This window comes from Leptodactylus fuscus, chromosome 10 (assembly GCF_031893055.1).
Source record: "Leptodactylus fuscus isolate aLepFus1 chromosome 10, aLepFus1.hap2, whole genome shotgun sequence".
NCBI lineage: Eukaryota > Metazoa > Chordata > Amphibia > Anura > Leptodactylidae > Leptodactylus > Leptodactylus fuscus.
Genome location: NC_134274.1, coordinates 35,786,729 through 35,814,082, shown reverse-complemented (window position 1 = coordinate 35,814,082; position 27,354 = coordinate 35,786,729). Strand labels below are relative to the sequence as shown.

Genomic DNA, 27,354 nt, shown 5'->3' with positions numbered 1-27,354 from the left:
TTGAGGGACATAAATCTTTTTTTACCCCCCATGTGGAGATTTCTTTGCTCCTTTTCCCTTTGTTTGGTAACGTCATCTCACAGCCCACTATTTAAACTCCTTCCCTATCACGTGACTGATCACATGACAGTGACATTGTTGCAGTTCCTTCGCTCCCTCCTTATATTGTCTATGATTAAGCCCCACCCCCTCATGTGACACATCACATGACAGTGACATCATTATAGGTCCTTCATCTCTTATTTGTACTGTCTACGCTAAGTTCCTCCCCTTTCTGTGATAGGTCACATGATGGTGACATCACTGCAGGTCCTGTAGCCGCTCTGATTGAGCAGATATATAAGAGCTCCGGCTCTGGGTATGTATGATTTTATTCAGTCTTTTACAGCGTCTGTGACTTGTCAGTAGTATATATATATATATATATATATATATATATATATATATATATATATATATATATATATATATATATCTCTATATCCATGTGTGTTTAGCTATATATTATCCTAGTTACATATAATACTCTCCTTGTAGGTATGTGTTCAGACCTGAGCAGTACTGGACACTTTATAGCCCCCTCTTTATGGGTCATCTCCCCGTTTTGGTAGCCATTACTTATTTTTCGGTTAGGGCCACACGGTGACTTTGGTCGCACATTGTGTCATATTACATTGCAGGTCATGTGGTTGCATTACAAAGTGACACAATACAAAGCAACAATCTCCTACAATACAAACCTACGAGTTATTATACACTAGCTGGTACCCGCGACTTCGTCTGCGGTGATTGTAGAAGTGGGTATATACAGGTGCGGGTAAGGTTTTAGTAGTGTGTATAAGGTATGGGATATGAAATGTAACTGTGTATCTTGTTTTTGCTGTAATCCTGAGAGCACATGAGACTTTTGTGTTGAAGTTAATTTGTATTTGAGCTGCTATACGGTGTTCTGAGAAACTGCACATAGTGTCTTTGGGACAGAGGTACAGTCCTATGAAAAAGTTTGGGCACCCCTATTAATCTTAATCATTTTTTGTTCTAAATATTTTGGTGTTTATAACAGCCATTTCAGTTTGATATATCTAATAACTGATGGACACAGTAATATTTCAGGATTGAAATGAGGTTTATTGTACTAACAGAAAATGTGCAATATGCATTAAACCAAAATTTGACCGGTGCAAAAGTATGGGCACCTCAACAGAAAAGTGACATTAATATTTAGTAGATCCTCCTTTTGCAAAGATAACAGCCTCTAGTCGCTTCCTGTAGCTTTTAATCAGTTCCTGGATCCTGGATAAAGGTATTTTGGACAAACAATTCAAGTTCAGTTAAGTTAGATGGTCGCCGAGCATGGACAGCCCGCTTCAAATCATCCCACAGATGTTCAATGATATTCAGGTCTGGGGACTGGGATGGCCATTCCAGAACATTGTAATTGTTCCTCTGCATGAATGCCTGAGGATTTGGAGCGGTGTTTTGGATCATTGTCTTGCTGAAATATCCATCCCCGGCGTAACTTCAACTTCGTCACTGATTCTTGAACATTATTCTCAAGAATCTGCTGATACTGAGTGGAATCCATGCGACTCTCAACTTTAACAAGATTCCCGATGCCGGCATTGGCCACACAGCCCCAAAGCATGATGGAACCTCCACCAAATTTTACAGTGGGTAGCATGTGTTTTTCTTGGAATGCTGTTTCTTTTTGGACGCCATGCATAACGCCTTTTTTTATAACCAAACAACTCAATTTTTGTTTCCAAAATGAAGCTGCCTTGTCCAAATGTGCTTTTTCATACCTCAGGCAACTCTATTTGTGGCGTACGTGCAGAAACGGCTTCTTTCTCATCACTCTCCCATACAGCTTCTATTTGTGCAAAGTGCGCTGTATAGTTGACCGATGCACAGTGACACCATCTGCAGCAAGATGATGCTGCAGCTCTTTGGAGGTGGTCTGTGGATTGTCCTTGACTGTTCTCACCATTCTTCTTCTCTGCCTTTCTGATATTTTTCTTGGCCTGCCACTTCTGGGCTTAACAAGAACTGTCCCTGTGGTCTTCCATTTCCTTACTATGTTCCTCACAGTGGAAACTGACAGGTTAAATCTCTGAGACAACTTTTTGTATCCTTCCCCTGAACAACTATGTTGAACAATCTTTGTTTTCAGATCATTTGAGAGTTGTTTTGAGTAGCCCATGATGCCACTCTTCAGAGGAGATTCAAATAGGAGATCAACTTGCAATTGGCCACCTTAAATACCTTTTCTTACGATTGGATACATCTGGCTATGAAGTTCAAAGCTCACTGAGGTTACAAAACCAATTTTGTGCTTCAGTAAGTCAGTAAAAAGTAGTTAGGGGAATTCAAATCAATAAAATGATAAGGGTGCCCATACTTTTGCACCGGTCAAATTTTGGTTTAATGCATATTGCACATTTTCTGTTAGTACAATAAACCTCATTTCAATCCTGAAATATTACTGTGTCCATCAGTTATTAGATATATCAAACTGAAATGGCTGTTGCAAACACCAAAATATTTAGAACAAAAAATGATTAAGATTAATAGGGGTGCCCAAACTTTTTCATAGGACTGTATTTGAAGTGAATATACTTCGATATACGACATTGTATGATTTGTTATTTTCTGCCAGTAGTGTGTTGACATTTTTTTGTTTTTAAAAGTTGCCATATTCTGACAGCAGTCACTTTTTTATTTGTCTGTGTCGGCAGATGTCTTTTTTTGCGGGGCCGGGTGTAGTGTTTAGTAGTTGCATTTTCGGGAAATGCTATTGGTTTGATCACTTTTGATTGATATTTGTATGATAATGAAAATAGTGAAAAAACAGCGGTTTTGGACTTTTCAGTATGTTTGCTGCTACGGTGTTAAGCGTCCAGGCAAAATATTTGTATAGCTTTGTAGAGCGGGCGATTTCGGACACAGGGATACCTAACATGTATGGGTTTCACAGTATTTAACTACTTTTATATGTGTTCTAGGGAAAGGGGGTTGATTTGAATTTGTAATATTTTATTTTTATTTATTTATTTTTTTTTGCATTTATTAGACCGCCTAGGGGTATTGACATGGGTGGGCGGTGTTATGGATTGTCAGAGCGGTGGGGGTCGGCAAACATGGCTGCTCCGGAGCGTTAAAGAGAGCCTCCTGGAGTATCATTAAGGTGAGGGGCAAAGTGGTAAAGTATATGTACAGTGGGGGAAAAGTATTTAGTCAGTCACCAATAGTGCAAGTTCCACCACTTAAAAAGATGAGAGGCGTCTGTAATTTACATCATAGGTAGACCTCAACTATGAGAGACAAAATGAGAAAACAAATCCAGAAAATCACATTGTCTGATTTTGTAAGAATTTATTTGCAAATTATGGTGGAAAATAAGTATTTGGTCAGTAACAAAATTTCATCTCAATCCTTTGTTATATATCCTTTGTTGGCAATGACAGAGGTCAAACGTTTTCTGTAAGTCTTCACAAGGTTGGCACACACTGTTGTTGGTATGTTGGTCCATTCCTCCATGCAGATCTCCTCTAGAGCAGTGATGTTTTGGGGCTGTCGCTTGGCAACACGGACTTTCAACTCCCTCCAAAGGTTTTCTATAGGGTTGAGATCTGGAGACTGGCTAGGCCACTCCAGGACCTTGAAATGCTTCCTACAAAGCCACTCTTTCGTTGGCCTGGCGGTGTGCTTTGGATCATTGTCATGTTGAAAGACCCAGCCACGTTTCATCTTCAATGCCATTGCTGATGGAAGGAGGTTTGCACTCAAAATCTCACGATACATGGCCCCATTCATTCTTTCATGTACCCGGATCAGTCGTCCTGGCCCCTTTGCAGAGAAACAGCCCCAAAGCATGATGTTTCCACCCCCATGCTTTACAGTAGGTATGGTGTTTGATCGATGCAACTCAGTTTTCTTTTTTCTCCAAACACAAAAAGTTGTGTTTCTACCAAACAGTTCCAGTTTGGTTTCATCAGACCATAGGACATTCTCCCAATACTCTTCTGGATCATCCAAATGCTCTCTTACAAACTTCAGACGGGCCCGGACATGTACTGGCTTAAGCAGTGGGACACGTCTGGCACTGCAGGATCTGAGTCCCTGGCGGCGTAGTGTGTTACTGATGGTAGGCTTTGTTACATTGGTCCCAGCTCTCTGCAGTTCATTCACTAGGTCCCACCGCGTTCTGGCATTTTTGCTCACCGTTCTTGTGATCATTTTGACCCCACGGGGTGAGATTTTGCGTGGAGCTCCAGATCGAGGGAGATTATCAGTGGTCTTGTATGTCTCACATTGGATACATTCAACCTGTTTTTATTTAATCTGATATGTAAGGGAAGTGTGGTGCGACCAATATATTGTAGGTTACACTTACATTCGATCAAATAAATCACGAATGAAGAGTCACAGGTAAGAAAGCTTTGGATGGTAAAGACCTCATTGTGGAGTTGCTTTTGAATTTGGTGACTTTATGTGTTATTGAGCTGCAACATTTACATCTTTTTTATAACATTTTGAAACTTTCGGAATAGTTCGAGAAGAGTTGTCCTTTAGGTGCATGTATGTCGGTCAAAGTCTACTGGGTGCAAGGACGTATTTTTATAGTTATGTTACGCCTGGTATTGCAGGAATTGTGTGCACAGAATATGGCAATGTTTAATAAGTATTTCTGGGTCCTCCAGTGGGCTTGGGTATACGTGGTAAGAAAGTTCAGATATCTGTTATAGCTACGTATGTGGACATACATGTAGTACGTATTTACCTCAATGTATAGACAGTGAAATGTCTTTGAGACAAGCGTCTAAAATTGCATTGAAAGTGATCAAAGAGGGCTCCGCATATGGAGGTGTGGGTTGGTGGGGGTTATTTTGCTGTAATAGAAGTCACCTTTTACATCAGTATTTTCCGGAGCCAATGACATGGTACATGTCACACCAGACAATGAGGGGAGACATAAAAGTAATGCAAGGGAAGTGGCTCCTCTCTTTGCACAAGCTTTGACCAATCTCCCAGTTGTCTATTATGTGGTTTTAGTATCAGTCCTCTTTTTCCCAATCAGGTTCCTACAGTGTAGGATCCTCCACAAGATAATGGTCCTATTCCTTTCTGACCCACCGAGGATGGACCAGAACAGGAGCAAGATGACAGAGAAGATATTAAACCTTACTCTGGAGATTATCTGCCTGCTTACCGGAGATGTAAGGGTTGCTGGGAATTGTATTGCATGGCATCAGTCTGATCTTTATAAAGATTGTAAGCGGCATGAGCAGAGAAGTTAGCGATGAATGTATAGAATGATATTTATTGGTGTCGCTCTCCATATACAGGATTACACCGTAGTGAAGAAGAAATCTGGTGAGTGTGTGAGCCCCAGCAGCCATCCTTGTGTGTCTGGAGGATGGAGCCTTCAAAAGGAGCCTGAATTACTGGTAAATGACAGAGATATTGGTCAGAAGATCCTAAATCTCACCAACCAGATCACTGAGCTGCTGACTAGAAAGGTGAGCGCTGCTGGGACTTTGGGACATCATAGAGGAACATAAAGGATAGTTGTTGTCCCAATGTGCCACATTAAAGCTTTGGCTTTCTGTATGGGGATTCCGCTTTCTCTCCTCATGTTTTACACATTTTGGGGCTAACACCAAGCGTAAACCACGCGGATCCCATTTATACTCTATGGGGTCTGCAAGTAACCGCTTTTTAAGCGGATTAACCTCTCATTCAGGGCGTCCCCAAGCAGAACTCCTGAATGGAAACCCAAACACTGATGTGAACCTAGCCTTAGGGCTCGTTCACATTTGCGCCCGGTCTCTGTTCTGCAGGTTTCCGTTTCCTGCACAAAACAGAGGCAGGAGACGGAAACCTGCAGGACTCTTTCTCACCGATTCATTTGAATGGGCGAGAAAGCTGTCCGGCCGTGAGCGGCGGTGAGCGTTTTATGCTCTCCGCCGTGAAACCGGGTTTTTTAATCCGGACACAGTCGGACATGCAGTACTCTGTGTCCAGATTAAAAAAAACGGTTTCGCGGCGGAGAGCATAAAAAGCTCACCGCCGCTCACGGCCGGACCCTGTCTGTGGTTTCCGTCTTCTTGCATGCAGAAGAAGGAAACCACAGAACGGAGTGCCGAACGCAGGTGTGAACCTAGCGTCAGAATGTTTTATTAATGCAGAAGATGTAGCCCCGCTGTGTTATTTTACCAGCTTAGTCTAAATAGTCCCCTGTTATATCCTTTAACCCTGTACAGGGTCCTAGACTTCACTGTAGGAGACACCAAGGAGGTACCTGTAGAAGTAGTCATGAAGTAGGTGATAGATAACCCAAGCAGGTGTAGAGACACCAGTGCATAACACCAAGGGATCAGCTGAGAAAGTAGTCAGGTACAGACCGAGGTTAAGGCTTGGTGGAGTATGTCCGGTACCTTGTAGCAAGAACAGGTTTGAGTAAATGGATCAAAGGTAGTCAGACAGGACACAAGTAAAGCACATCTTTGTAGGAACTAGCAGACTAGGAACCTATTTTGCTCATGTTCTTGTGGGAGCCGTTGCCTTAAAGGGCATCTGTTAAAAGAACCCAGCATATCAATTCAGTCCCACAGATTGATTCTGGTGACCTCTACTTTCCTAACAATGTGTTCTTGTGAGTCAGTAAAGTATTGCTGGTTTTCTCAATATGTAAAAGACAGGGGCTTTGCCATTGCTCCAAAAAGGTAAGTGGTAATGCTCTTGTTTCACCAAAGAGCTCATTTGCAAATTGAGAAAACTACAATATCTCTGCAACGGTGGCACCGATTCACAATGAGGAAAACATAGTTTGATCTATCTGTGGGCCTGGGTTGTGGTGACAGACTTCCTATAACCCACAGGTGTAAGAGATTGCCTTGGGGCAGACTGCAAGGTTTAGGCTAGGGCTACACGACAACGTATATTGTATGGCAACATTTCAGTACATCTCTATGGTGTCACATTCAGGCATTTGTTGGATTTTTGTCACGTGTCTCACACAATTTGACTTACAGCCAAATCACAGCACTAAAAAGTTGTAGAACATTAAGTCGCAGATATGTCCACTTTGTCTCCATGTAACTCTAGCTTCACAGTTTCTAAAAGGATTGTAACACCACTCCCATGGCAAGGGTGTGCAGCCCAGTTTTAAGTTGTCAAAACTGTGGCCACTGCAGTATTAATACATCTGCTCCAAGGTGTCTGGATGATGAATTGTGTTGTCAGGTTCCTATAAGGTGTCAGGATTTAACAGTCTATTTCTCCTTGGAGGAGTGGCAGTACATAGAAGAACACAAGGACCTGTACAAGGACGTCATGATGGAGGACCATCAGACCCTCACTGCACCAGGTAAGAGAATTTTGGAATGGTAAAGGCAAAAGCAGTTTTGAGGAGTCTCAAAAATTACAAGCATCATCCTATATGAGACCTATACAATGTGTGGGTATGTTTCCTACAGCTGGATCCAGCCAGAAGAATCCTCCAAAGAGATCTCCTAGCCCTCAGTCTTCTGTGGAAGATACAGCAGAAGATCAGCAGGTACATGAAGCTCAGGGTCTCGCCATAGTCTGGACATATTCTGTAGCCCTCTGGGTTTCATCCTCTTATTCTTCTGTTGCTATTTAGGATGATGTTTTCCTTAATATAAAAGTTGAAGACTTTGATGATGAAGAATCCTATTTTACGGAGACGGAACATTCTACTGATACCATGACAGGTGGGCAATGCCTACTATATATTGCTTGTTCTTATAGTATTCCTTCAGACTATGAATACTCCTTGAATGAATCGGAAGCGGTCACCACAGAGTGACCTTCATGACCAGACATAATTCAAGAACCTTTTTATGTGCTCTCAATATTTGTATTTCTTACAGATGGATCCAGTAAGAGAACCCCACCCGAAACTGGTTCCAGTCCTCTAGGTTCCCAGGAAGGTCCAGAAGGAGATCTTAGTGCTTCAGAGAACCATAAGGTATGTGGAGCTGGGGTCTCACTCTGCTCTGTACATGACTTATGGAAGAATCATCTAGGCCTATTGGTGTTCGTTTAGGGTATGTTCGCAGGAAGGGAAGAGATTTGGAGCTGATTTTGAGATGGAATCCTCTTTAAAATCTACTTCAAACTCTGCCTGAAATCTGCTTGCTGTTTTTTCTAATGGGACCGTTCCAATACCATTTTTTTTTTTTTTATAAAGGTATACATAAATGTCCATCTCGTTCTTCAGGTGGATTCTGTCTGAGATCTCCCATTGAAATGAATGGGAGGCATAAAAGCTCTTTGGTGCCTGATGTGAAATTTGCCACAGAATTTGCAGATTTTGAATGCTCAAACAATTTTTATTTTGACATGACCAAAAAAGAGGTGGTCACCCTTCTGAAGACAAATTCTGCCCCAGATTTTATGTCAAATTCTGCATCGCTATTTGTCTAGCGGATAAAATCTTCTGTCTAACAAATTCCTCTCCTTTTTGTGAATTTATCTTTACACGGGGAGACAAACTGACCAATATAATACAATTTACTTGCAGTTATCACAAGATTTTTGTACCAATGATCACTCAGTCTCATCGGTTTTCACTGTAGCCAGCAGCACAACTCCCGTATACACGAGATCCCCCACAGTTAAGCTAGGGGTGTTCAAGCTTGCAATTCACAGGCCTGTTTGCAGCTCAGTCCCATTCAAGAAAATGGTGCTGAGCGGTGATACCAAGTACAGACCCTATGCATATAGGGTGCTGTGCTAAGTATATTGTGAAGAGGCTGCAGTGTTCACCCAAAAACTTCAAACAGCTGATTTGAGGGGGTTTCGACTGCCAGTTGCCCACCAATCTGATATTGATGCTAACAATAGGTCATTAATATTACAATCCCAGAAAACGCCTTTAAAGGGATTCTACTATTAAAATCAAATTTTTTGTAGTTGATATGTAGGAATAGCCTTAAGAAGGCTATTCTTCTCCTACCTTTAGATGTCTTCTCTGAGCCGCCGTTTGGTATAAATCCCAGGCCTCGGGCAGAGCCGACTGCGCATGCCCACGGCCACAAGAAAAATAGCCGCTTACACAGTAAGTAAGCTGCCATTTTCTTGTGGCCTCTGGGCATACACAGTCGGTTTGAGCACTGGGGACCACCCCCCAGTGATGCGAAAGAACTCATTTGCATACCGTCGAAAACCAGGATTTATACCGAACGGTGGCACGGAGAAAACATCTAAAGGTAGGAGAAGAATAGCCTTTCTTAAGACTATTCCTATGTGTTATGGAGAGAAAATGGGATTCCATTGATAGGAACCCTTTAAGTTCTTGTTTATTTGACTGTTTACTGTATAGTATATGGGATCTGGTTAAAGGTAAAGTTATGTCAAAGATTGACTATTACTAATAAAAGCAAGGATTTATCTTTTACTCACTTATCTCTAAGGAACACATTGCCCCAGACTTCATCCATTTTACATTTGGGAATTTTTGGCTCATCTTGTAAATTCGGCTGTGGTGTTGGTGTTGCATCATTCTTATCACTTTCTTCATATGTCCCGGCATCTATATTTAATTTATCACAGCTGCAAACAAGGCTATTCCTATGTGTGATCTACAAAAAATGTGATTTTAATGGTAGAATCTCTTTAAATCTGACAAAATGTGATCATTAACTCCTAAATTATTCCTTTTATTAATGGAATCAGGATGAAGATCTGCTGGATATTAAAGTTGAAGTTGTGGATGAAGAAGAAGAAGAAGCGGAGGAGGAGGAGGAGATGTACTTTATGGGTGATCAGAAGTGTAAAGAGGAAGAAGAGGAAATCCCGGTATTTATCGGTATAGGTGAGCTATCAAGCCATTTCGATTCCTTCCATCAATCTCACAAAACCAATTTGAGACTGAATAGAAGAGGTGGAACATTTGCGGTTGGAGCTGCAGTGAATATTCTGGCATATTCATGAGATCGAGTTTGCCCCTGCCCTCCGCACAGTCAGTTCTCTTCACTTGGGGTTCCATATTAGAGTCCTAGTGTAGGTATAAGTGTGAATACGTTGATAGAGTGCCTTCAATCGTTCATCCGTGTAGAGTACAGGTGAATGTAAGAAACTCTGTAATATATCTTATTACAGGGATTCTACCATTAAAATCGAATTTTTTCTTATTGAAACATAGCAATAGTCTTAAGAAAGGCTATTCTTCTCCTACCTTTAGATGTCTTCTCCGTGCCACCGTTCGGTATACATCCTGGTTTTTGTCTGTATGCAATTGAGTTCTCTTGCAGCACTGGGGGCAGGCCCCAGCACTCAAACAGCATTGGGGGCGTTCCCAATGCTGCGAGGGAACTCTCCAGGAGGAGCCTCTTCACGTGTCTTCTTTCGGCGCGGGCGGGCAATCTTCTAGGCTTCAGGCCGCTTACTTACTGTGTATGTAGAATCCCTTTAAAGGAAAAGGCTTTGTTCTCCAATTATTAGGCTGAGTGACTTCTAAAATAGAAGTCTATATAGAGGGGAGGGGGGAGGATGAGGCTGCTGGAGAAGACACAAAAATAACATATCTAGTAAGCCTACCTTTACACCACCAAGGTGCAAAATGTTTTGCATCCGAGGGGCAGCGTTTTTATAGGTTCCTCATACATTTGAGGGATCTGTAAAAACGGACAAAAATAGAACATGACCCGTATTTTAACGGTCCATTACTATAGGTCATCAAAATATTGGTCATGTGACTAGCCTCCATTCACTGGTTCGTCGCGCAGACAATTTCCACAGATTTGTGAATATGGGGTAAGGTAATTCTCTACCAATTTATAGAATGATGAAATAAATCAATTACTAGAAGTCAGCAGCCTCCTCCTCCACTCTCCAAAGACTTGTGAGTGAGGCTGAAGGCAAATATGGCGCCATTAAACACAAGAGCCTGCTAGAGATGAGCAAGTAGTATTCGATTGAATACCTCTCTGCCATAGGTATGCGTGTAAGCGGCCGAACTCCAATTTGATGCGCTTAACCCCTTGGTGTTCGGCCGCTTACATGCATACCTATGGCGGGGAGGTATTCGATTGAATACTACTCGCTCATCTCTAGAGTCTGCGTGAATGGAAGGCGCAAAAAAGCTCAAGAAGTGAAGAAAGAAACCTTAGTCTTTAATGAGATACATTACAAAGTTTCTTATCCTCAAAGTTGAAAATTGGAGGCGTGCTTTAATATTAATTTTATATTTAAAAAAATAAAAATTTAATAAAAGGAGAAAATAACCAAGTCTTGTTTCCCACAGACGGTCACAGCAAGAAGCTGTTTTCATACCCCAGTTGTGAAGGAGAGGATAATGATATTACACCAAATTCTTCAGGAGGAAATACATTTTCATGTTTGGAATGTGGGAAACGCTTTACGCAAAAATTAGATCTTGATAAACACCAAGAAATTCACACGGGGGAGAAGCCATTTTTATGTCTGGACTGTGGGAAAGGCTTTGCCAGAAAATCCAATCTAATTCAGCACCAGAGAACACACACGGGGGAGAAGCCATTTTCATGTTCACTTTGCGGGAAATGTTTTAGCCAGAAGTCGGGACTTCTTGGGCATCAAAAGACTCACACAGGGGAGAAACCATTTTGCTGTTCAAAATGTAGCAAATGTTTTACCCAGAAGTCATGTCTCATTGAGCATCAGAAAATTCACACAGGGGAGCGGCCGTTTTCATGCTCAAAATGCGAAAAATGTTTTATCCACAAATCGGATCTTGTTAGACATCAGAGAATTCACACAGGAGAGCGGCCATTTTCATGTACTGAATGTGGGAAATGCTTTACCCAAAAACAAGATCTTGCTAAACATGAAAAAATTCACACAGGGGAGAAGCCATTTTCCTGTATGGATTGCGGGAGATGTTTTACTCTAAAATCTGATCTGGTGAAACATCAGCGAATTCACACAGGGGAGAAACTTTTTACCTGTTCAGAGTGTGGGAAATGTTACACACAAAAATCAGGTCTCGTTGACCATCAGAAAATGCACACAGGGGAGAAACCCTTCTCGTGTTTGGATTGTGGGAAGAGATTCACAAAAAAATCAAGTCTAGTGGATCATCAAAGAACGCACACGGGGAAGCCATTTTCGTGTTTGGAGTGTGGCAAAAGTTTTAACAGGAAATCATCTCTTGTTGAACATCAGATACTTCACACGGGGGAGAAGCCTTATAACTGTGTGGAATGTGGCAAAGGTTTTAACCAGAAGTGGGGTCTTGTTGAACATCAGAAAATTCATAGGGGTGAGAAACCATTTTCATGTTCAGAATGCGGAAAATGTTTTACTCAGAAGTCTGGTCTTGTCGACCATCAGAAAACCCACACGGGTGAGAAGCCATTCTCATGTTTGGAATGTGGCAAATGTTTTACCCGGAAGTCGGTTCTTGCTGAACATCAGAGAATTCACACGGGGGAGAAGCCGTTTTCATGTTCGGAGTGTGGAAAAAGTTTCTCCAAAAAATCTGTTTTTGTTGACCATCAAAAGATTCACACGGCAACAAAGCGGTTTTCATGTGCGGACTGTGGGAGAGGTTTCAACAGGAAATTAGATCTTGTTGAACATCAAAGAAGTCACACAGGGGAGAAGCCATTTACGTGCATGGAGTGTGGCAAATCGTTTTCTAAGAAATCTGTTCTTATCGACCATATGAAAATTCACTCGAAAAAGAAGCAGTTTTCTTGCTTGGAGTGTGGGAAGTGTTTCTCTAAGAAATCCATTTTTATTGACCATCAGAGAATTCACATAGAGGAGAAGCCGACCTTATATCAAAATCCAGAAAAGGCTCTAAGCACAGATGACTAGGACAGCAAATTCTTCAAACACAACAGACTCCAGTTGCTCAGTTCTGCTTTTTTGTTGAGTTTCCTTTTGATTAGAGATGAGTGAGTAGTATTCAATTGAGTAGGTATTCAATGGAATACAATGGTATTTGAAAGATTCGTACTCGATCGAATACTACTCCTATTTGGAGTAAAGATTCGATTCAGAACCAGCATTGATTGGCTGAATGCTATACAGTGTACAGCATACGGCAAATCAACGCTGGTTCTGCCGGAGGTTTGTCTGTGAGGAGGCGGAGTCTAAGATCGGACCACAATGGAGACTGCTGTGGTCGGATCTCAGACTCCGCCTCCTCACAGACGAGACTGGCCAAATGCTGTACACTGTATTGTATAGCATTTGGACAATCAACGCTGGTCAATGCATTCCTATGAGAAAAAGTCAGCTCCCGCATAACTGCAAGCTGACAGCTCTCCCGACTAGCAAGGACGAGCCTGCTGCAGAACCAGCGTTGATTTGCCGGATGCTATACACTGTATAGTATTCGGCCAATCAATGCTGGTTTTGCAGGACGAGTAAGTTCACATTAGCGCTCACCTCCCGTCCGGAAGGAGTCCGCAGGAGGACGGCCCCGAACGGAATATCAGCGCAACTGCAAGTGCTGTGCAGTTAAAGCGCACAGACCCGTTATAGTCTATGGAGTCCGTGCGCTTTAACTGCACAGCGCTCCTCCTGCTATTCGTGGACTTGGTGACTCTCCTTTAGTCAAATAGTGGTTTCCCCTGAAACGAGCATTTTTCCCATAGACTATAATGGGATTCAATATTCGATCGAGTAGTCGAATATTGAGGCTCTACTCGAAACGAATATCGAATCTTGACTATTTCACTACTCGCTCATCTCTACTTTTGATATTTTACTCCCGAACCGGATTATGGGATCTCTAATAGCTAGTCTAGGGCTAAACATTTCAGAGACCTTGCTTTTGAAGTTCTGAAATTTTGACTTCTCGTCAAATGGTCAAGAACCTCAATTTGCGGAGTCTCCTGGATTATTTTTTCTTCTTTTTATGTAGTTGCAGATATTTCAGATACGAGCTGCTATGGTAAAAGTTGCTGTTTTATGTGCACCTCAGTCAGCACTTACAGAAAGTATTATTGATTCCTGATGTAGCTCAGGACTAAAGCTGGTGGTTCATGTACCAATAACCGGAAGCATTTTGTCCTGAATGTAGTTGGTTGCAATGAGCAACTGCTCCACGTTTCCGTTCCTTTCCTCCAAAGCAATAGTGAAACATACATGTGAAGCAATGCATGGGGTACCCAACCCAACCATGTGGAGGACTGTTCATGGATATGAAGGTCCTGGGCCCCAATACAAATTATGTAATGGGACCTCACTTACCACGTGTCATCTATAACACTGGTGTCTTCTTATGTTGTAGAGCGGCCTTTGAGGGCTCCTGGGCCCAGTAGCAATAGCTACCCCTGCACCTTCTATAGCTACACCCCCTGTCCATGAGCAAAAAAAAAATGTGAATTTTTTTGGGAATTTTATATTTCTACATGCGCTTTTTACTGACGACTGCCAAAGAGGGAAAATATACACTAAGGCTTATTGAATTCACTATGTCTGATTTTTTTTTTTACCACATTAAAATGGTTTAATGGTTTTTAAATTCCATTCTCCTATACTCAGCCCTCCAATGACCTCTTTATAGAGTTGTTATAATAGTGATTTAGAGGGGTGTCACAGGGTAGGTGACAAGTACATGGTCGAGGAGGTCCCACTGCTGGTAGAAGGTTGGTCCTGAAGTCCTTGTTTCGGTGGAGTGATGGTCGCACATGTGCACTTCATTCAAGATCTATGGCAGGTAGCAGAGTAGCGCATGTGACTGTCTATTCTGCAATATGGCAATGGTGCACCTGCGTGTACATTGTTCCAATTGATTGGGAGACATAGGACCGTGATCAATAGGTTCCCAGCGATGGGACCCCCCCATGATCAGACACTATCACACAACCTGTGGATAGGTGATGAATGTTTCTTAGGTCAAACACATTTTATGGCAAATCAGTGAGATCATTTCCAGACTTTTTACGACAAAAGCTTAGATTGATATTGGTCTGAGTTGGATTAAAATCTGTGTTTCCAAAGTACTGTAAGCAGTGTATACATGAAATGCTTTTATTGGTCCGATGGATCCAACGTTTGTAACCCATCCAGTTTTTACTTCAGTTGTTTGGATGTTTTTGTACTGTCAGCCCTGGGCATCTGATGAATTGCACCAATATGTCTCCCACCATTTCAAGAGCTATTTCATAGGTTGATGATAAACGCTTGTTTGTATTATTTTGAGTATGTTATTGTACTATGAATTAGACATAAACGATTTTTTAAGTAAATGTTTGGCCAGTTTGTTTTTTGAAGCCTTACTGTGCTATGACTAGACAACGAATGGAGATCATGGAGACTATTTGATAAATAGGAAGTGCATCATGGAGACATTTTGCATGGTAGTCCTGGTTTACATACACCCTATGGGCAAAAATATTGGAGCACCAACACATTACACCTACTGGAGCGTTTGGCATTCCATTCTAAATTCCTAGGTAATAAAGGGGTTGTTCAGGATAAGTGGAAATCCCTACACTAAACGCCGTCCCCCGGAAAATCACTTTCATAAAGGCTTGCTTCCCCCTTTCTTCCACTCCTCTGGTAAGGTTTTCTACAAGAGTTTTTGTTTATTTATCCACAAGAGGTTTGACTATGACCATGGACCTTGAAAGGGCCTGGCTCACCATTTCTATTCTAGTTCATGATTTAGATGATGGATGGGGTTGAGCGCAGGGATTTCTGAACAGTTCAGAACCCCTTATATGAACCAGCACAGAAAGCCCCTCTGTACAGGTCCCATACACATCCCTAAAAATGATACATGTCTGTACAGTGCCATAGATTTTTTTTTATTTTAGAAAGGTCTGTTAGTGCTAATAATAGGTTAATATGTAAACCCCTATACCTTTAGCAATGTTTGGAGATATTTCTGGGTGTCTCTGGTTGCTGCTGCATCCTCTGCCTTTGTTTACTTAGTGTAACTTCCTGCTGTGCAGCTTCCTGTGTTGCTTCTACATTAGTTCCCTCTCACTCACTGCCTTACACTCCCTCTCCCTACCTCAGTAGCTAAATTATTCCACCCACTACTAGACCCTTCCCCGTCTCACTAACTTAGCGATCCCACCAATTACTAGCCCCTCTCACCCTCCCCTGAATCCCAAGCCTGGCAATCCCGCCCATTACTAGCCCTCCCCCACCCACCCCTGTCTCACTAACCTATTCCACCCACTACTAGCAGACAGGAAGAGGGGAGGAGCCGTTCCCGGACACAGGAAGGCTTGGTAAGTATTGATGGAAATTGGAGGGAGGGGAGTAAAGGTGACTTTCCACTTTGGAAGCGGTGAAACGGAACGTTACTGGATTATCAGAAGGTGTCCCTGGATTAGGTAATTATAGATTTTTTTACAATTTAAATGAATACAATAAAAAATAAATATATCTAAAAATTTTTGCCAAAAATCCTCTTTATTCGAAGAGCTGGTGTAGATTTCTGGTTCTGACATGCGCCAAAATGAATGTGAGGAGTACAGTGCTGAATAATTGTGGAGCAGCCTGACTATAAGACCCATTATGTATCATTTCTATGAGATTATATTGCTGTTATAGTCTCTCTAACTCTTACTGGGGCGCCCATCATTCTAGTGATAACACTACATGCGATAACTACCAACAATCTGCCCTGCAGCTGATAACAGAGAGCACACACCTATTGCTGCAGATAACAACCTACACTGATCAGATACAATGAGCTACAAGAAAATGGCGCGCTCCGTGTACAACTGCGCATGTCGTAAAGGTAGACTTACCCGTAAACATCGTTCAGCAAGGGCAGCCAATCACAGGCGAGAGGAAGTCACGTGCGGAGAGACAGCTGAGGTGAGCTGTGCAGATGGGTAAACAGTGTACGGGAAACCGAGGAGGACAATATTAGTCTGGGACTGTAAACGGCCGGTGGTAGAGAAGAGCGGGCCCTACGCTCGGTGTAGGTATGGCTCTTGTCTTGTATATATTGTCATTATGGGGCATGGTCTGCCGACTTATAGCGGATACTGAGGTGTTGGTGTTAGTGGTGACATCTTGTATGTACATGGTTACAGCAGCCTCTCCCAATACAGTCATGGCATGGCAGTGCAAGAGCTCCCTGTCTGTGGCAGCCCCCCCCCCCCTTACATAATGCCAGTCCCTTGAATATTACTGTCATTTGTATATAGCCCTGATACAACTGTACCACCCAATACATAGAAGGGTCCATTGCAGATCCTCTGCAATGGACCCTTCTATGTATTGGGTGGTACAGTTGTCGCGCTGACCGCACCATGCCCTGAGATTATCATGCATGAAGCATTGCACCATCTCAAGATCATTCACGAGGACAGAGGCCGTCATATACCAAAATGTTCAGTGAAGGGAATGCCCCTTTATTGGGGTACCGTCATTTATTAGTGATGGTATATTGCTAAGATATGATCTATGGGATCTGGTCTCTGGGAACCTCATTGGTTCTGTTATAGAAGGGGATCCACTGCTCAAGATCTAAGAGATCCTGACACTGCCGCTTGTGCCTCATGTACTCGAATGGGGCTGCACAGTGGATGGCCGAGTGCTGCTGTTCATGGTAAGAACAGCATCAGCTTCATTCCCTGGATTGATGAGGGTCCCACATATCGACCCCACACTGATCATAAAAGAACAGCATATCCAAGCCATACACTATCCGTTTATTAGATAGAAAGACTAATGATTGTCACCAAGTATTTCCATTACCTTCAAGACTACAAATCAAAAGATGTGTGACACAGAATGCCATTGACAGTATACAGAAATAATACCACTATATACAGTGTAGAGAAATAACACCGCCGTAGACAGCCCACAGAAATAATACCATTATATACTGTGCAGAGAAATAACTGCATAGACAGTATACAGAAGTGATACTATTATATATACACAGTCCAGTCATATTAATGTGACCACTGCCTACTTTTGACGTCAACGTTAAATAACCAATGGCAGAAGGCACGTGTCATCAGCCATCTGCGTGCACTCATCATTGTGGAAGGCACAATGGATCCACACAAGTATGCATCTATCCTTGCGGACCATGTTCACCCCTACATGCGAATTGTTTTTCCTCAGGATGATGGCATCTACCAGCAGGACAATGCAACGTGTCAAAAAGCTCGCAGTGTACGTGCATGGTTCGAGGAGCACCAGGATGAGTTTACCGTACTCCCTTGGCCAGAAAATTCCTCGGTCTTGAACCCAATCAAGAATCTATGGGACCACCTGGATCGGGTTGTTCGCGCCATGGATGCTCAACTGCGTAACCTAGCGCAGCTGGCCACGGCACTGGAGTCGGCATGGCTCAACATCCCAGTGAATATCATCCCAACATCCCCTTTCTTCCTGCACGTCTCGCAGCGGTCCGCTCTGCGAAAGGAGGTTATTCTGGATTTTGACAGGTGGTCACATTAATGTGACTGGACTGTGTCTAATAGTGTTATATCTAGTACATACATAAAAATAATGCTATAATAGGTAGTACATAAAGTGTTACCAGCATGGACATTACACAAAAGAACATATAGACCCACACACCCACCCTGGCAGTTCACTGATACATTACAGTACAGATCTAGTCATATTTTTCCTCCTTTCTTCTCATGTTTCTGCTGAAGTTTCCTTACAGTATAATGTCCTCTCCTTGACTGACCTAGTATGGACGAGAATGGAGATCAGCTAACAGAGAACATACTAAACCTCACCCTGGAGATCATCTGCCTGCTGACCGAAGAGGTGAGGTTGAATGTATGCTGAGGTCAAAAAGTACTTGCCTACAGTTCCTTCCTTTTATTTTACCCATATGTCACCCTAAGGCTAAGGCCCCACTGGGCGGAAACGCAGCGTTTTTGGGCATTGCGGAAATGCAGCATAGTGAATGCAATTTTGTTTAATCCTAGCCCCACACTGCGGAAAAAAAAACACTGCGGAAAAGTTGTTTTTTTTCAAAAACGTTTGCGTTTTTGAAAAATGCAGCATGTCAATTATAGTTGCAGAAACGCTGAGTTTTTCCCTCCATAGATATCTATGGAGAGTGTGAAAACTGCAGCAAAAACGCAGCATGATAAATGTGTTGTGGAAACTCTGCAGAAATGCAGCGGAAAAACATCAAAATCCGCAGACAAAACCTCACTGTTTTGCTTGGTTGAGGCTAAGGCCCCACGGGCCAGGCTAAAGCGCTGCGGGAACAAGCATGGTGTGAACACATTGCGGTTCTTCCCGCAGCGCTTTGAACAGAAAGTTCACAGAGTTTTCCTCCGCGTACTTTTTATTACAATTATATCTATGAGAAAGCCGTCGGCGTTTCCGTAGATATAATTGACATGCTGCAATTTTCAAAACTGCGACGGTTTTGGAAATCACAGCATATCCGCATCGCTATTTTTTCCACAAAGTGGGCATGGGATTTGCATGAATCCCCTCCACTTTGCAGCCAATGGTTATCTCATGAGTATTGTTTGAGACCTTCAGAGCTTAGCTTCCTCCTTTGTTATGATTCGTGGTCTGGGCTGCATAATCCCATTGCGCTTGAGCTTCAGATATCAGACTGGTGACAGACATTTATATATTATTTCTCTTACTTATATAGCACCACCATATTCCACAGTCCTTTACAGACTTTACCCGTCACTGTCCTGTATAGGGCTCATAATTAATATTCCCTATCATTATGTCTATGGAATTTGGGAGGAAACCGGAGTACCTGGAGGAACCTTCCCAAACACGCGAGAATGTACAAACCCCTTGCAGAAGTTGTCCCTGGTCAGAATGGAACCCAGGACTTCAAGGCAAATCCAACCAGAAAAGAGGCAAACTATTCACAGTAATATTTTTTGTGGTCCCTCTCCAAATACAGGATTATACAGTAGTGAAGAAGCCCTATGGTGAGTGTGTGAAGTCTGGGTTACAGCCCTTTGTGTCAGAACAATGGAGCAGGTCACAGACTCCCAATATGAAACCTTCATCTCCTTTATGGACATATGAGAGAAGAAACAAACAGAAGATCCTGGACCTCACCAACAAGATCATAGAGCTACTGACCGGAGAGGTGAGCGCTGCTGGGACATTAGACAGAAACACAAGGGATGATATTTCTGGATCATGACTGTACCATTTTATTGTCAGGTTTCATTAAGGTGTCAGGATGTCTCCGTCTATTTCTCTGCTGAGGAGTGGGAGTATATAGATGGACACAAGGATCTGTACAAGGACGTTATGATGGAGGACCACCAGACCCTCACCTCACCAGGTCAGAGGAGTCTCAAATGCATTCTAAATTCTAAATGTGTTCTAAATTCTGCTCATCAAATATAAGCATTGTGCAAACAAAGAGATCTTCACTCTCATTTCTTGAAAGCGTTTCCTTGCTTTCAACCACTTGGCACATGCTCCTCAGTGTTCTCAGTCTGTGTGTTTGTGTTACAGATGGATCTAGTAAGAGTATTCCACCTGAAAGTTGTCCAAGTCCATATACACAAGATGTCTTAGAGGACGATTTCAGTGTCCAACCAGAACATCAGGTAATTGAAGTTCAGGTCTGACTGTATCTTTAGAGTTTCTGTGGGTTCTTATGTTCTGTCATTCTCCTGTTTATTGTGTATTGTTTAGAGGGAAAGCTTTCTCAATATTAAAGTGGAAGATCTAGATGATGAAGATGACGCATGTGTAATGGGTGATCATCACTTTTCGAAGATGGAAAATTCATCTGCCACAGGTGATTAAGTCTGGTTTCTCACTGAGTTACTTGTTTCCCTTTGAGAGAATTCTCTGATGGAAACTTGACTGCAAGCAGGCCAAAAGAACACTATGCATTTAATAGACACATGTATTCAGACAGGTTTCATGTAGCGGCTGCTGCAGCAAAAGTGTAGAACTAGCCATCCCTGCAAAAGTAGCTGTAAGTTGGAGGTCCAGAACTAAGTCTACAATGGTCAGCGGATCTGATATTAAGGAGGGAGTTTCCAAGTTGGGGGCTATTCATGACACTGATGAACTATCCTCCGTATCATATTGGCGGGGATCCAACATCCAGATCCTACACTGATCCAGGCAGCCTATGGTGCCATACCTATATAGGAGTGCTGGAAGCTGCCTGAAACAGCAGAATGGGCTAGTGTCTAAGGGTCAGATCTCCACCGATCGAGTAGCGATGACCTATCCTACACCTTAACTGGGTTGTAGCATCAGCAGTGTGTTTCTTACAGATAGATTCAGTGAAGGAAATCTGTCGGAAAGATGTCCTAGTCGTTTGTGTTCCAAGGATTGTCTCGGTGCCTTAGAGGATCATCAGGTATGACCAAGGTCTGGCAGTAAACTCTATATTATATATAGCGAAGCAATTATTCTTATGTGTGTACAAAAAAAAGAGTAGGATATTTCTGTCCATGGTCTGACTCCTATTAGGTATTAGGGTGCGTTCCTCCCCTCTCTCACAGTACAGCCCTATAGGCGCTACTGTGAGGAAGGGTGTTCCTGACTGACTGTCAAAAACGCCCTTCTGATAGTGAAGAGCTATGTACTAGCACCGATAGCTCTTCACCCGGGGCACAGAACATGAAATCCGAATTTGGCTTTCTAGCGGTGTATAAAACCGCATGTGCTCCAAGTGGTGGAAGGTCTTCTTTAAAGTTGCAGATTGGTGAGGACCTAACTACTTGGACATCCACTGGTCACAAGAATGGGAGTGTTTTTCTCCCAAGTCTGAATGAGACCTCTGTAGATAGCTGAGAGCCGTGGACTGTCTTAGCCCGTTCCATAGAAATGAATGGATAGCTCAATGGCAAGATTGCTGTACACTTTTAAGCAAAGGTAGCTTACTTGGTTCCAGCAAAGATTCATCTCATATACCCTACGTTGTCCTCTGTGTGCTTTTGTGGATGTCAGACTAGTGGGGACTCTCCACATTTAGTGGACCTGCCCTCCTATCCAATGCTTTTGCCTGTCATTACACCAGATGATTCAGTTGCTGTTAGCCTTCCTGCTAGGCCTCTGATTATGCCCCCTATAAACTACTGCAGTGTATCCTGATGTCCACTATAATTCATGTAGCATCTAAATAGAGGACCCCCTAGCCTCTCATTGTAGGAAGACATTAGATGAGTGAATACTCTTATGCTGTTCAGAAAAGTCAGTGCTGCCATATCTGATAAACAGATTTTGATAAGGTTTGGTTTATTAGATTAGGTCGGGACCCCCATCTATCTTCATCTAATCCTCCAGATAGCGATAAGTTGCATTGGTGAGACAAGCCCTTTAAAGGGATCCTATCAGTCAGACACAATTTTTTGTAGGTACCACGTCGGAATAGCCCCAAATGCTGCAAGAGAACTCTCTCCAGCACTGCCTCCTTTTCTTCAGCAGCGTCATCTTCAGCCTCTTCCGGCGATGGCTTGTAACTTCTAGGCCTCGGGCCTTAGGCAGAGCAGACTGCTCATGCCCACAGGCCACGAGAAAATGGCCGCTTGCACAGTATTGGAAGGCCAAAGGCCTTAGAAGTTGCAAGCCACCGCCGGAAGAAGAGGCTGAAGATGACGCTGCTGAAGAAGAGGAGGCGGCGCTGGAGAGAGTTCTCTCGCAGCCCTGGGGCCGCCCCCAGTGCTGAAAAAGAACTCATTTACATACCGACAAGAACCGGGATTGTAGGCGAACGGCGGCACGGAGAAGACAAAAGACAAAAAAAATTGTGTCTGACTGATAGGATCCCTTTAAGTATTTGATCAATTGTCGATGGTCTAGATTTCTTTAGTAATGTTTTGACTTAGTTTATTTTTTCCATATGTTAAATCAGGGTGAAGATGAGATTGATATTAAAGTTGAAGTCGTAGAGGAAGAAGAGGAATTACCTGTGAGGGGTGATCAGTCATGTAAGGAGGAGGAGGAAGTCTCTGTATATATTGACATAGGTAAGTTGTCAGGAGTGATCTTACCCCATCTGCTGCATGATTTTTGCCTATTTCATAGACAAATGCCGTGTGCCAGAAAGCTTCGAGCTAGCTTAGATATGATCTACAACTTATACCAACTTCTGGCATAAATTCTAATGACTTTGTCAGCTGCAGGTACCATGCCGTCCCCGCAAAGCTTTCTCCCAGAACTGATTTGCAATTTTTTATGCTAGGAAAAAGTTCCACGGTGTACCCACATTGATTTAGTGTGACATATAGATATATTCAGCTCACCGATTGCTTTTCCAAACTTCCTCTGGGAGTCTAGATACCGGAATGGACCTCCGACCATATAATAGAAATAGAGTGTAAAAATCCGCTCCAACCAGAAGGAAGAAAATTCAAACGTCCAAGCTTGTCAAGTAAAAATATTCCAGCTTTATTAAATATCCATTAAAAACTGGGGGTTTCGGTCACAGTTTTTAATGGATATTTAATAAAGCTGGAATATTTTTACTTGACAAGCTTGGACGTTTGAATTTTCTTCCTTCTGGTTGGAGCGGATTTTTACACTCTATTTCTATTGATTTAGTGTGCCAGTATCTCATAGAGGAGCTATTTACCCTTCTCCAATGACAGCACCCACAAAGAGAGGAGGTTCTGCCTCCAAGGACAGGAAACCCATAAAACTGTCAAACCTTCTCCTGATCTTTCGACCCTATGCAGGCAACTAGTGCACTGACTGTCCCATTGTTTTCTTATGGCCCTGTATACTTGACTGTGTATTATGACGGGTTGAAAACTCAGGACAAGTCTTGTTCCCGTCCGTTTCATGGCCTGGGCTCACTAATAAAAAGTATGGGTCATCCATGTGCCGTCTATGCCATTTTCTTACGGGTCACTACAGTCACACTTGCGGTTTCCTCTCCTTAGAGGCATGAGTCAAAGCTCCAGGTTTTGAGGACCTCCTAGCGGAAGGCGCTGCTTGGCTACCAGACCTAGTCTGGTCCATTAGGAGGCTGTGCAGCATGAGTCTCTAACCTGGATTCTTATCCCTCCCCATATTCCTTCCCTGTTGGTCGGTCTCTGCCTGTCTTCTTGTCTGGGCGGGCGAGCCGGCCTATCCCCGCAGTATTTGAATGGAGGGGAGGTAATGGCCAATGAGCTTGTGCTTTGTATTAGGACCTTTAACACTGTAATTTACAAGTCCCATTTATTTCCAGATGGCCGCAGTAAGAACTTGGAAGACCACCTTCTTTTATCCTCGTATTATGAAGACGGAAATAATAATATAACACGAGTTACTCCAGGAGATCAGTTTCCCTGTTTGGAATGCGGGTCATGGTTTACACAGAAATTAGATTTGCTCCAACATCAGGAAACCCATAGCGGGCCGAAGCCATTTTCATGTTTTGACTGTGGGAAAAACTTTGCAAGGAAATCCAATCTTATTCAACATCAGAGAACACATACGGGGGAGAAACCATTTTCCTGCTTGGAATGTGGGAAATGTTTTGCTCAGAAATCCGGACTTTTTGACCATCAGAAAATTCACACTGGGGAGAAGTCGTTTTCCTGTTTGGATTGCGGGAGAAGTTTTAACAGGAAATCCATTCTCACCGAACATCAGCGAATTCACACAGGAGAGAAGCTGTTTTCGTGCTCAGACTGTGGGAAACATTTTACTCAAAAGTCAGATCTTGCTAGGCATCAAAGAACTCACACAGGGGAAAAGCCCTTTTCATGCTCGCTTTGTGGTAAATTTTTCAGTCAGAAGTCGGGCCTTGTTGGACATATGAAAATCCACACCGGAGAGAAACCGCATTCCTGTTCCGAGTGTGGCAAATGTTTCACTCAAAAGTCTTGTCTTGTTGAACACTGGAAAATTCACACAGGAGAGCGGCCATTTTCGTGTTCAGAGTGTGGGAAATGTTTTATCCATAAATCAGATCTTGTTAGACATCAGAGAATTCACACAGGGGAGAAGCCGTACTCGTGCGCTGAATGCGGTAAATGTTTTACCCAGAAACAAGACCTGAATAAACATAAGAGAATTCACACCGGGGAGCGACCGTTTTCGTGTTCAGAATGTGGTAAACGTTTTACTCTGAAATCGGGTCTAGTGGAACATCAGAGAATTCACACCGGGGAAAAGCTTTTCTCGTGTTCAGAGTGTGGAAAATGCTTTACATTGAAGTCTGGTCTCGTTGCTCACCAGAAAATTCACACAGGGGAGAAGCCATTTTCATGTTTGGACTGCGGGAAATGTTTTACAAAGAAGTCTAGTCTTGTTGACCATCAGCAAACTCATACGGGGAAGCCATTCCCATGTTTGGAGTGTGGCAAAAGTTTTAACAGGAAATCTTCTCTTCTGGAACATCAGATTGTTCACACAGGGATGAAGCCGTATTCATGTCTGGAATGTGGGAAAGGTTTTAACCAGAAATGGGGTCTCGTTGAACATCAGAAACTTCACAGAGGAGAGAAGCCATTCTCATGTTCAGAATGTGGAAAAAGTTTTACCCAAAAGTCTGGGCTTGTTGACCATCAAAGAAGTCACACGGGAGAGAGGCCATTTTCCTGTTTAGACTGTGGTAAATGTTTTACCCGGAAATCGATTCTTGTTGAACATCAGAGAATTCACACGGGGGAGAAGCCTTATTCATGCTTGCAATGCGGAAAAAGTTTTTCCAAGAAAACTGTTTTTGTCGACCACCAGAAAACTCACACGGGAGAGAAGCCGTTTGCGTGTTCGGATTGTGGGATCGGTTTTAGTAGGGAATCGGATCTTTCTCAACATCAGAGAATTCATACAGAGGAGAGGCCGATGTTTGATCATCATTTGGAGAACATTTTAGGCACAAATCAAGTCGCCTAAGCCATCAGGTCTTTTATGCCCTTAACAGAAGATTTCAGTCGTTGGATGGTTTTCTTTTGCGTTTTTGACTCTAGTGTCAGACTTTTGTCAGGGCAATGGTGGCTAATCTTCAAAGAGGGGAAATGCAATGACCGGGACTCTTATTGTCCTACAACCCGCAGAGTTTCCTGAAGCATGCAGATATAAGCTCTTCCTTTCGTTTTCTCTTTATAGAACTAGATTTATTACTCAGAATGTATTTCCACATTTGGTGGACACAACTTTTTGTTTTTACAATATGTTAATTAAATGGGTTGTCTGGGGGAGGTTAAGCTTACCATAACTGATTCCGCTGGATGATGGACTTGGGGGCTTATCTGTAGTCAGCCAGCCCCCATACAACAGGCAATTACCTGTGGTGACCCAAGGGTCGGGGACTGGTTCCAATCCTACGACTCAAGGGTCGGAACCAGGCTGTAACCCCCAGGCCTCATCATTCAGTGTCCCCTGGACAACCCCTTTAATGATAATTGCTCAGGAACTGTCAGGGCTAGAGAAAAACAACAATAACTGTATCAGTGGAGCGGCCTCTATTAAAGGATGGTTCTTTTTAACAGGATCCTATCACTTAATTTGAGGCCTCTCATCTCCATCATTGTGTCATACCTCAAGGGAAGACTTTTATGGCATGATTCAGTATTGGATAGCCATGGGGCAGAGCTGCTAACCCCCCCCCCCCCCCCCCCCCGACTTCACTGATATCCCTTGCCTTCTCCAGGTCACAGATGCTCCTTTGTCGTGTACTTGCAACGAGGCGAAGTTCCCGAGCACATGTACACATTCCTGCACTGCACTCAAGAAGTACAAGGCAGAGCACAGAGACTTGAAGGAGGCAAGACGATGTCAATGAAGCTGAAGTGAGGGCTTGAACCTCTCCCATGACACATTGTAAGTTTTATTTTCTTTCCAGGCTCTTGTAAACAGCAATAATGGATATTTTGAGTTGCAGTAATCAAAACCCATCATCGATTTACAAGCGCCAAATCAGAAGATAAAGTAGAGAGGAAGAAGCCTCTCTGGGCCATGCCCCAGGGTCAGTACTTCACTCTGCACACGACTGGGCCAGTTTTTTGGGGCAAATCCCCACTTACAGGTTTCCTTTAGAAGTGTCTTTAGGGTAAACCTTCACATTGTTGTCCTAATCACTGTTTCTGTAATCCCGGAAAAGGTTTGTGCCCCGACTGGTAATAACACAACCTCCCTTTTTGTAGAGCTTGAGAATTTTTCCTACCAGTCTTGGATTGGGCATTGTATTGGTTGTTTATTGATTATATATAGTGTCGTTCCAATCTCACAAGAATCCACTGAAGAGCCATCTTAGGACATGTTCCTTGGTGTGATTCTAGTCCAGAATAAAATAACTTGTGCTATGTACTGTCTGGTGCTTCATTTAGTTGCAGAACGCCGACTCCACTCTATGTGGAGATGGGAATCGTTGCAGTCCTATTATTCTTACCTGTTGTCGCCTGTAGGAACAGCTAGAAAGACGCAGAATCTGATTTGCTTGTAGTCATTGAATGTAGAACTTGTTTATTGCTAGAGGGTTACAATCATTCTCGGTCATGA

General features: G+C 42.9%; 1 protein-coding gene across 1 annotated transcript in view; it reads left to right on the top strand.

Annotated features, from left to right (window-relative positions):
• The first annotated feature begins 311 nt into the window (after positions 1–311).
• The window catches only part of LOC142219186 (uncharacterized), a 38,264-nt gene continuing 11,221 nt past the window's right edge, over positions 312–27,354 (top strand). Inside the window, exons 1-17 of the mRNA XM_075288138.1 lie at positions 312–358; positions 5,078–5,216; positions 5,346–5,519; positions 7,246–7,369; positions 7,479–7,558; positions 7,646–7,736; positions 7,896–7,993; positions 9,703–9,841; positions 11,273–12,827; positions 18,645–18,723; positions 19,844–20,035; positions 20,113–20,236; positions 20,413–20,507; positions 20,596–20,701; positions 21,192–21,277; positions 22,775–22,889; positions 24,095–25,700. Of these exons, the coding sequence (XP_075144239.1) occupies positions 5,109–5,216; positions 5,346–5,519; positions 7,246–7,369; positions 7,479–7,558; positions 7,646–7,736; positions 7,896–7,993; positions 9,703–9,841; positions 11,273–12,827; positions 18,645–18,723; positions 19,844–20,035; positions 20,113–20,236; positions 20,413–20,507; positions 20,596–20,701; positions 21,192–21,277; positions 22,775–22,889; positions 24,095–25,700 (4,772 nt within the window). The 5' untranslated portion in view covers positions 312–358; positions 5,078–5,108. The remainder of the gene's footprint in view (positions 359–5,077; positions 5,217–5,345; positions 5,520–7,245; positions 7,370–7,478; positions 7,559–7,645; positions 7,737–7,895; positions 7,994–9,702; positions 9,842–11,272; positions 12,828–18,644; positions 18,724–19,843; positions 20,036–20,112; positions 20,237–20,412; positions 20,508–20,595; positions 20,702–21,191; positions 21,278–22,774; positions 22,890–24,094; positions 25,701–27,354) is intronic.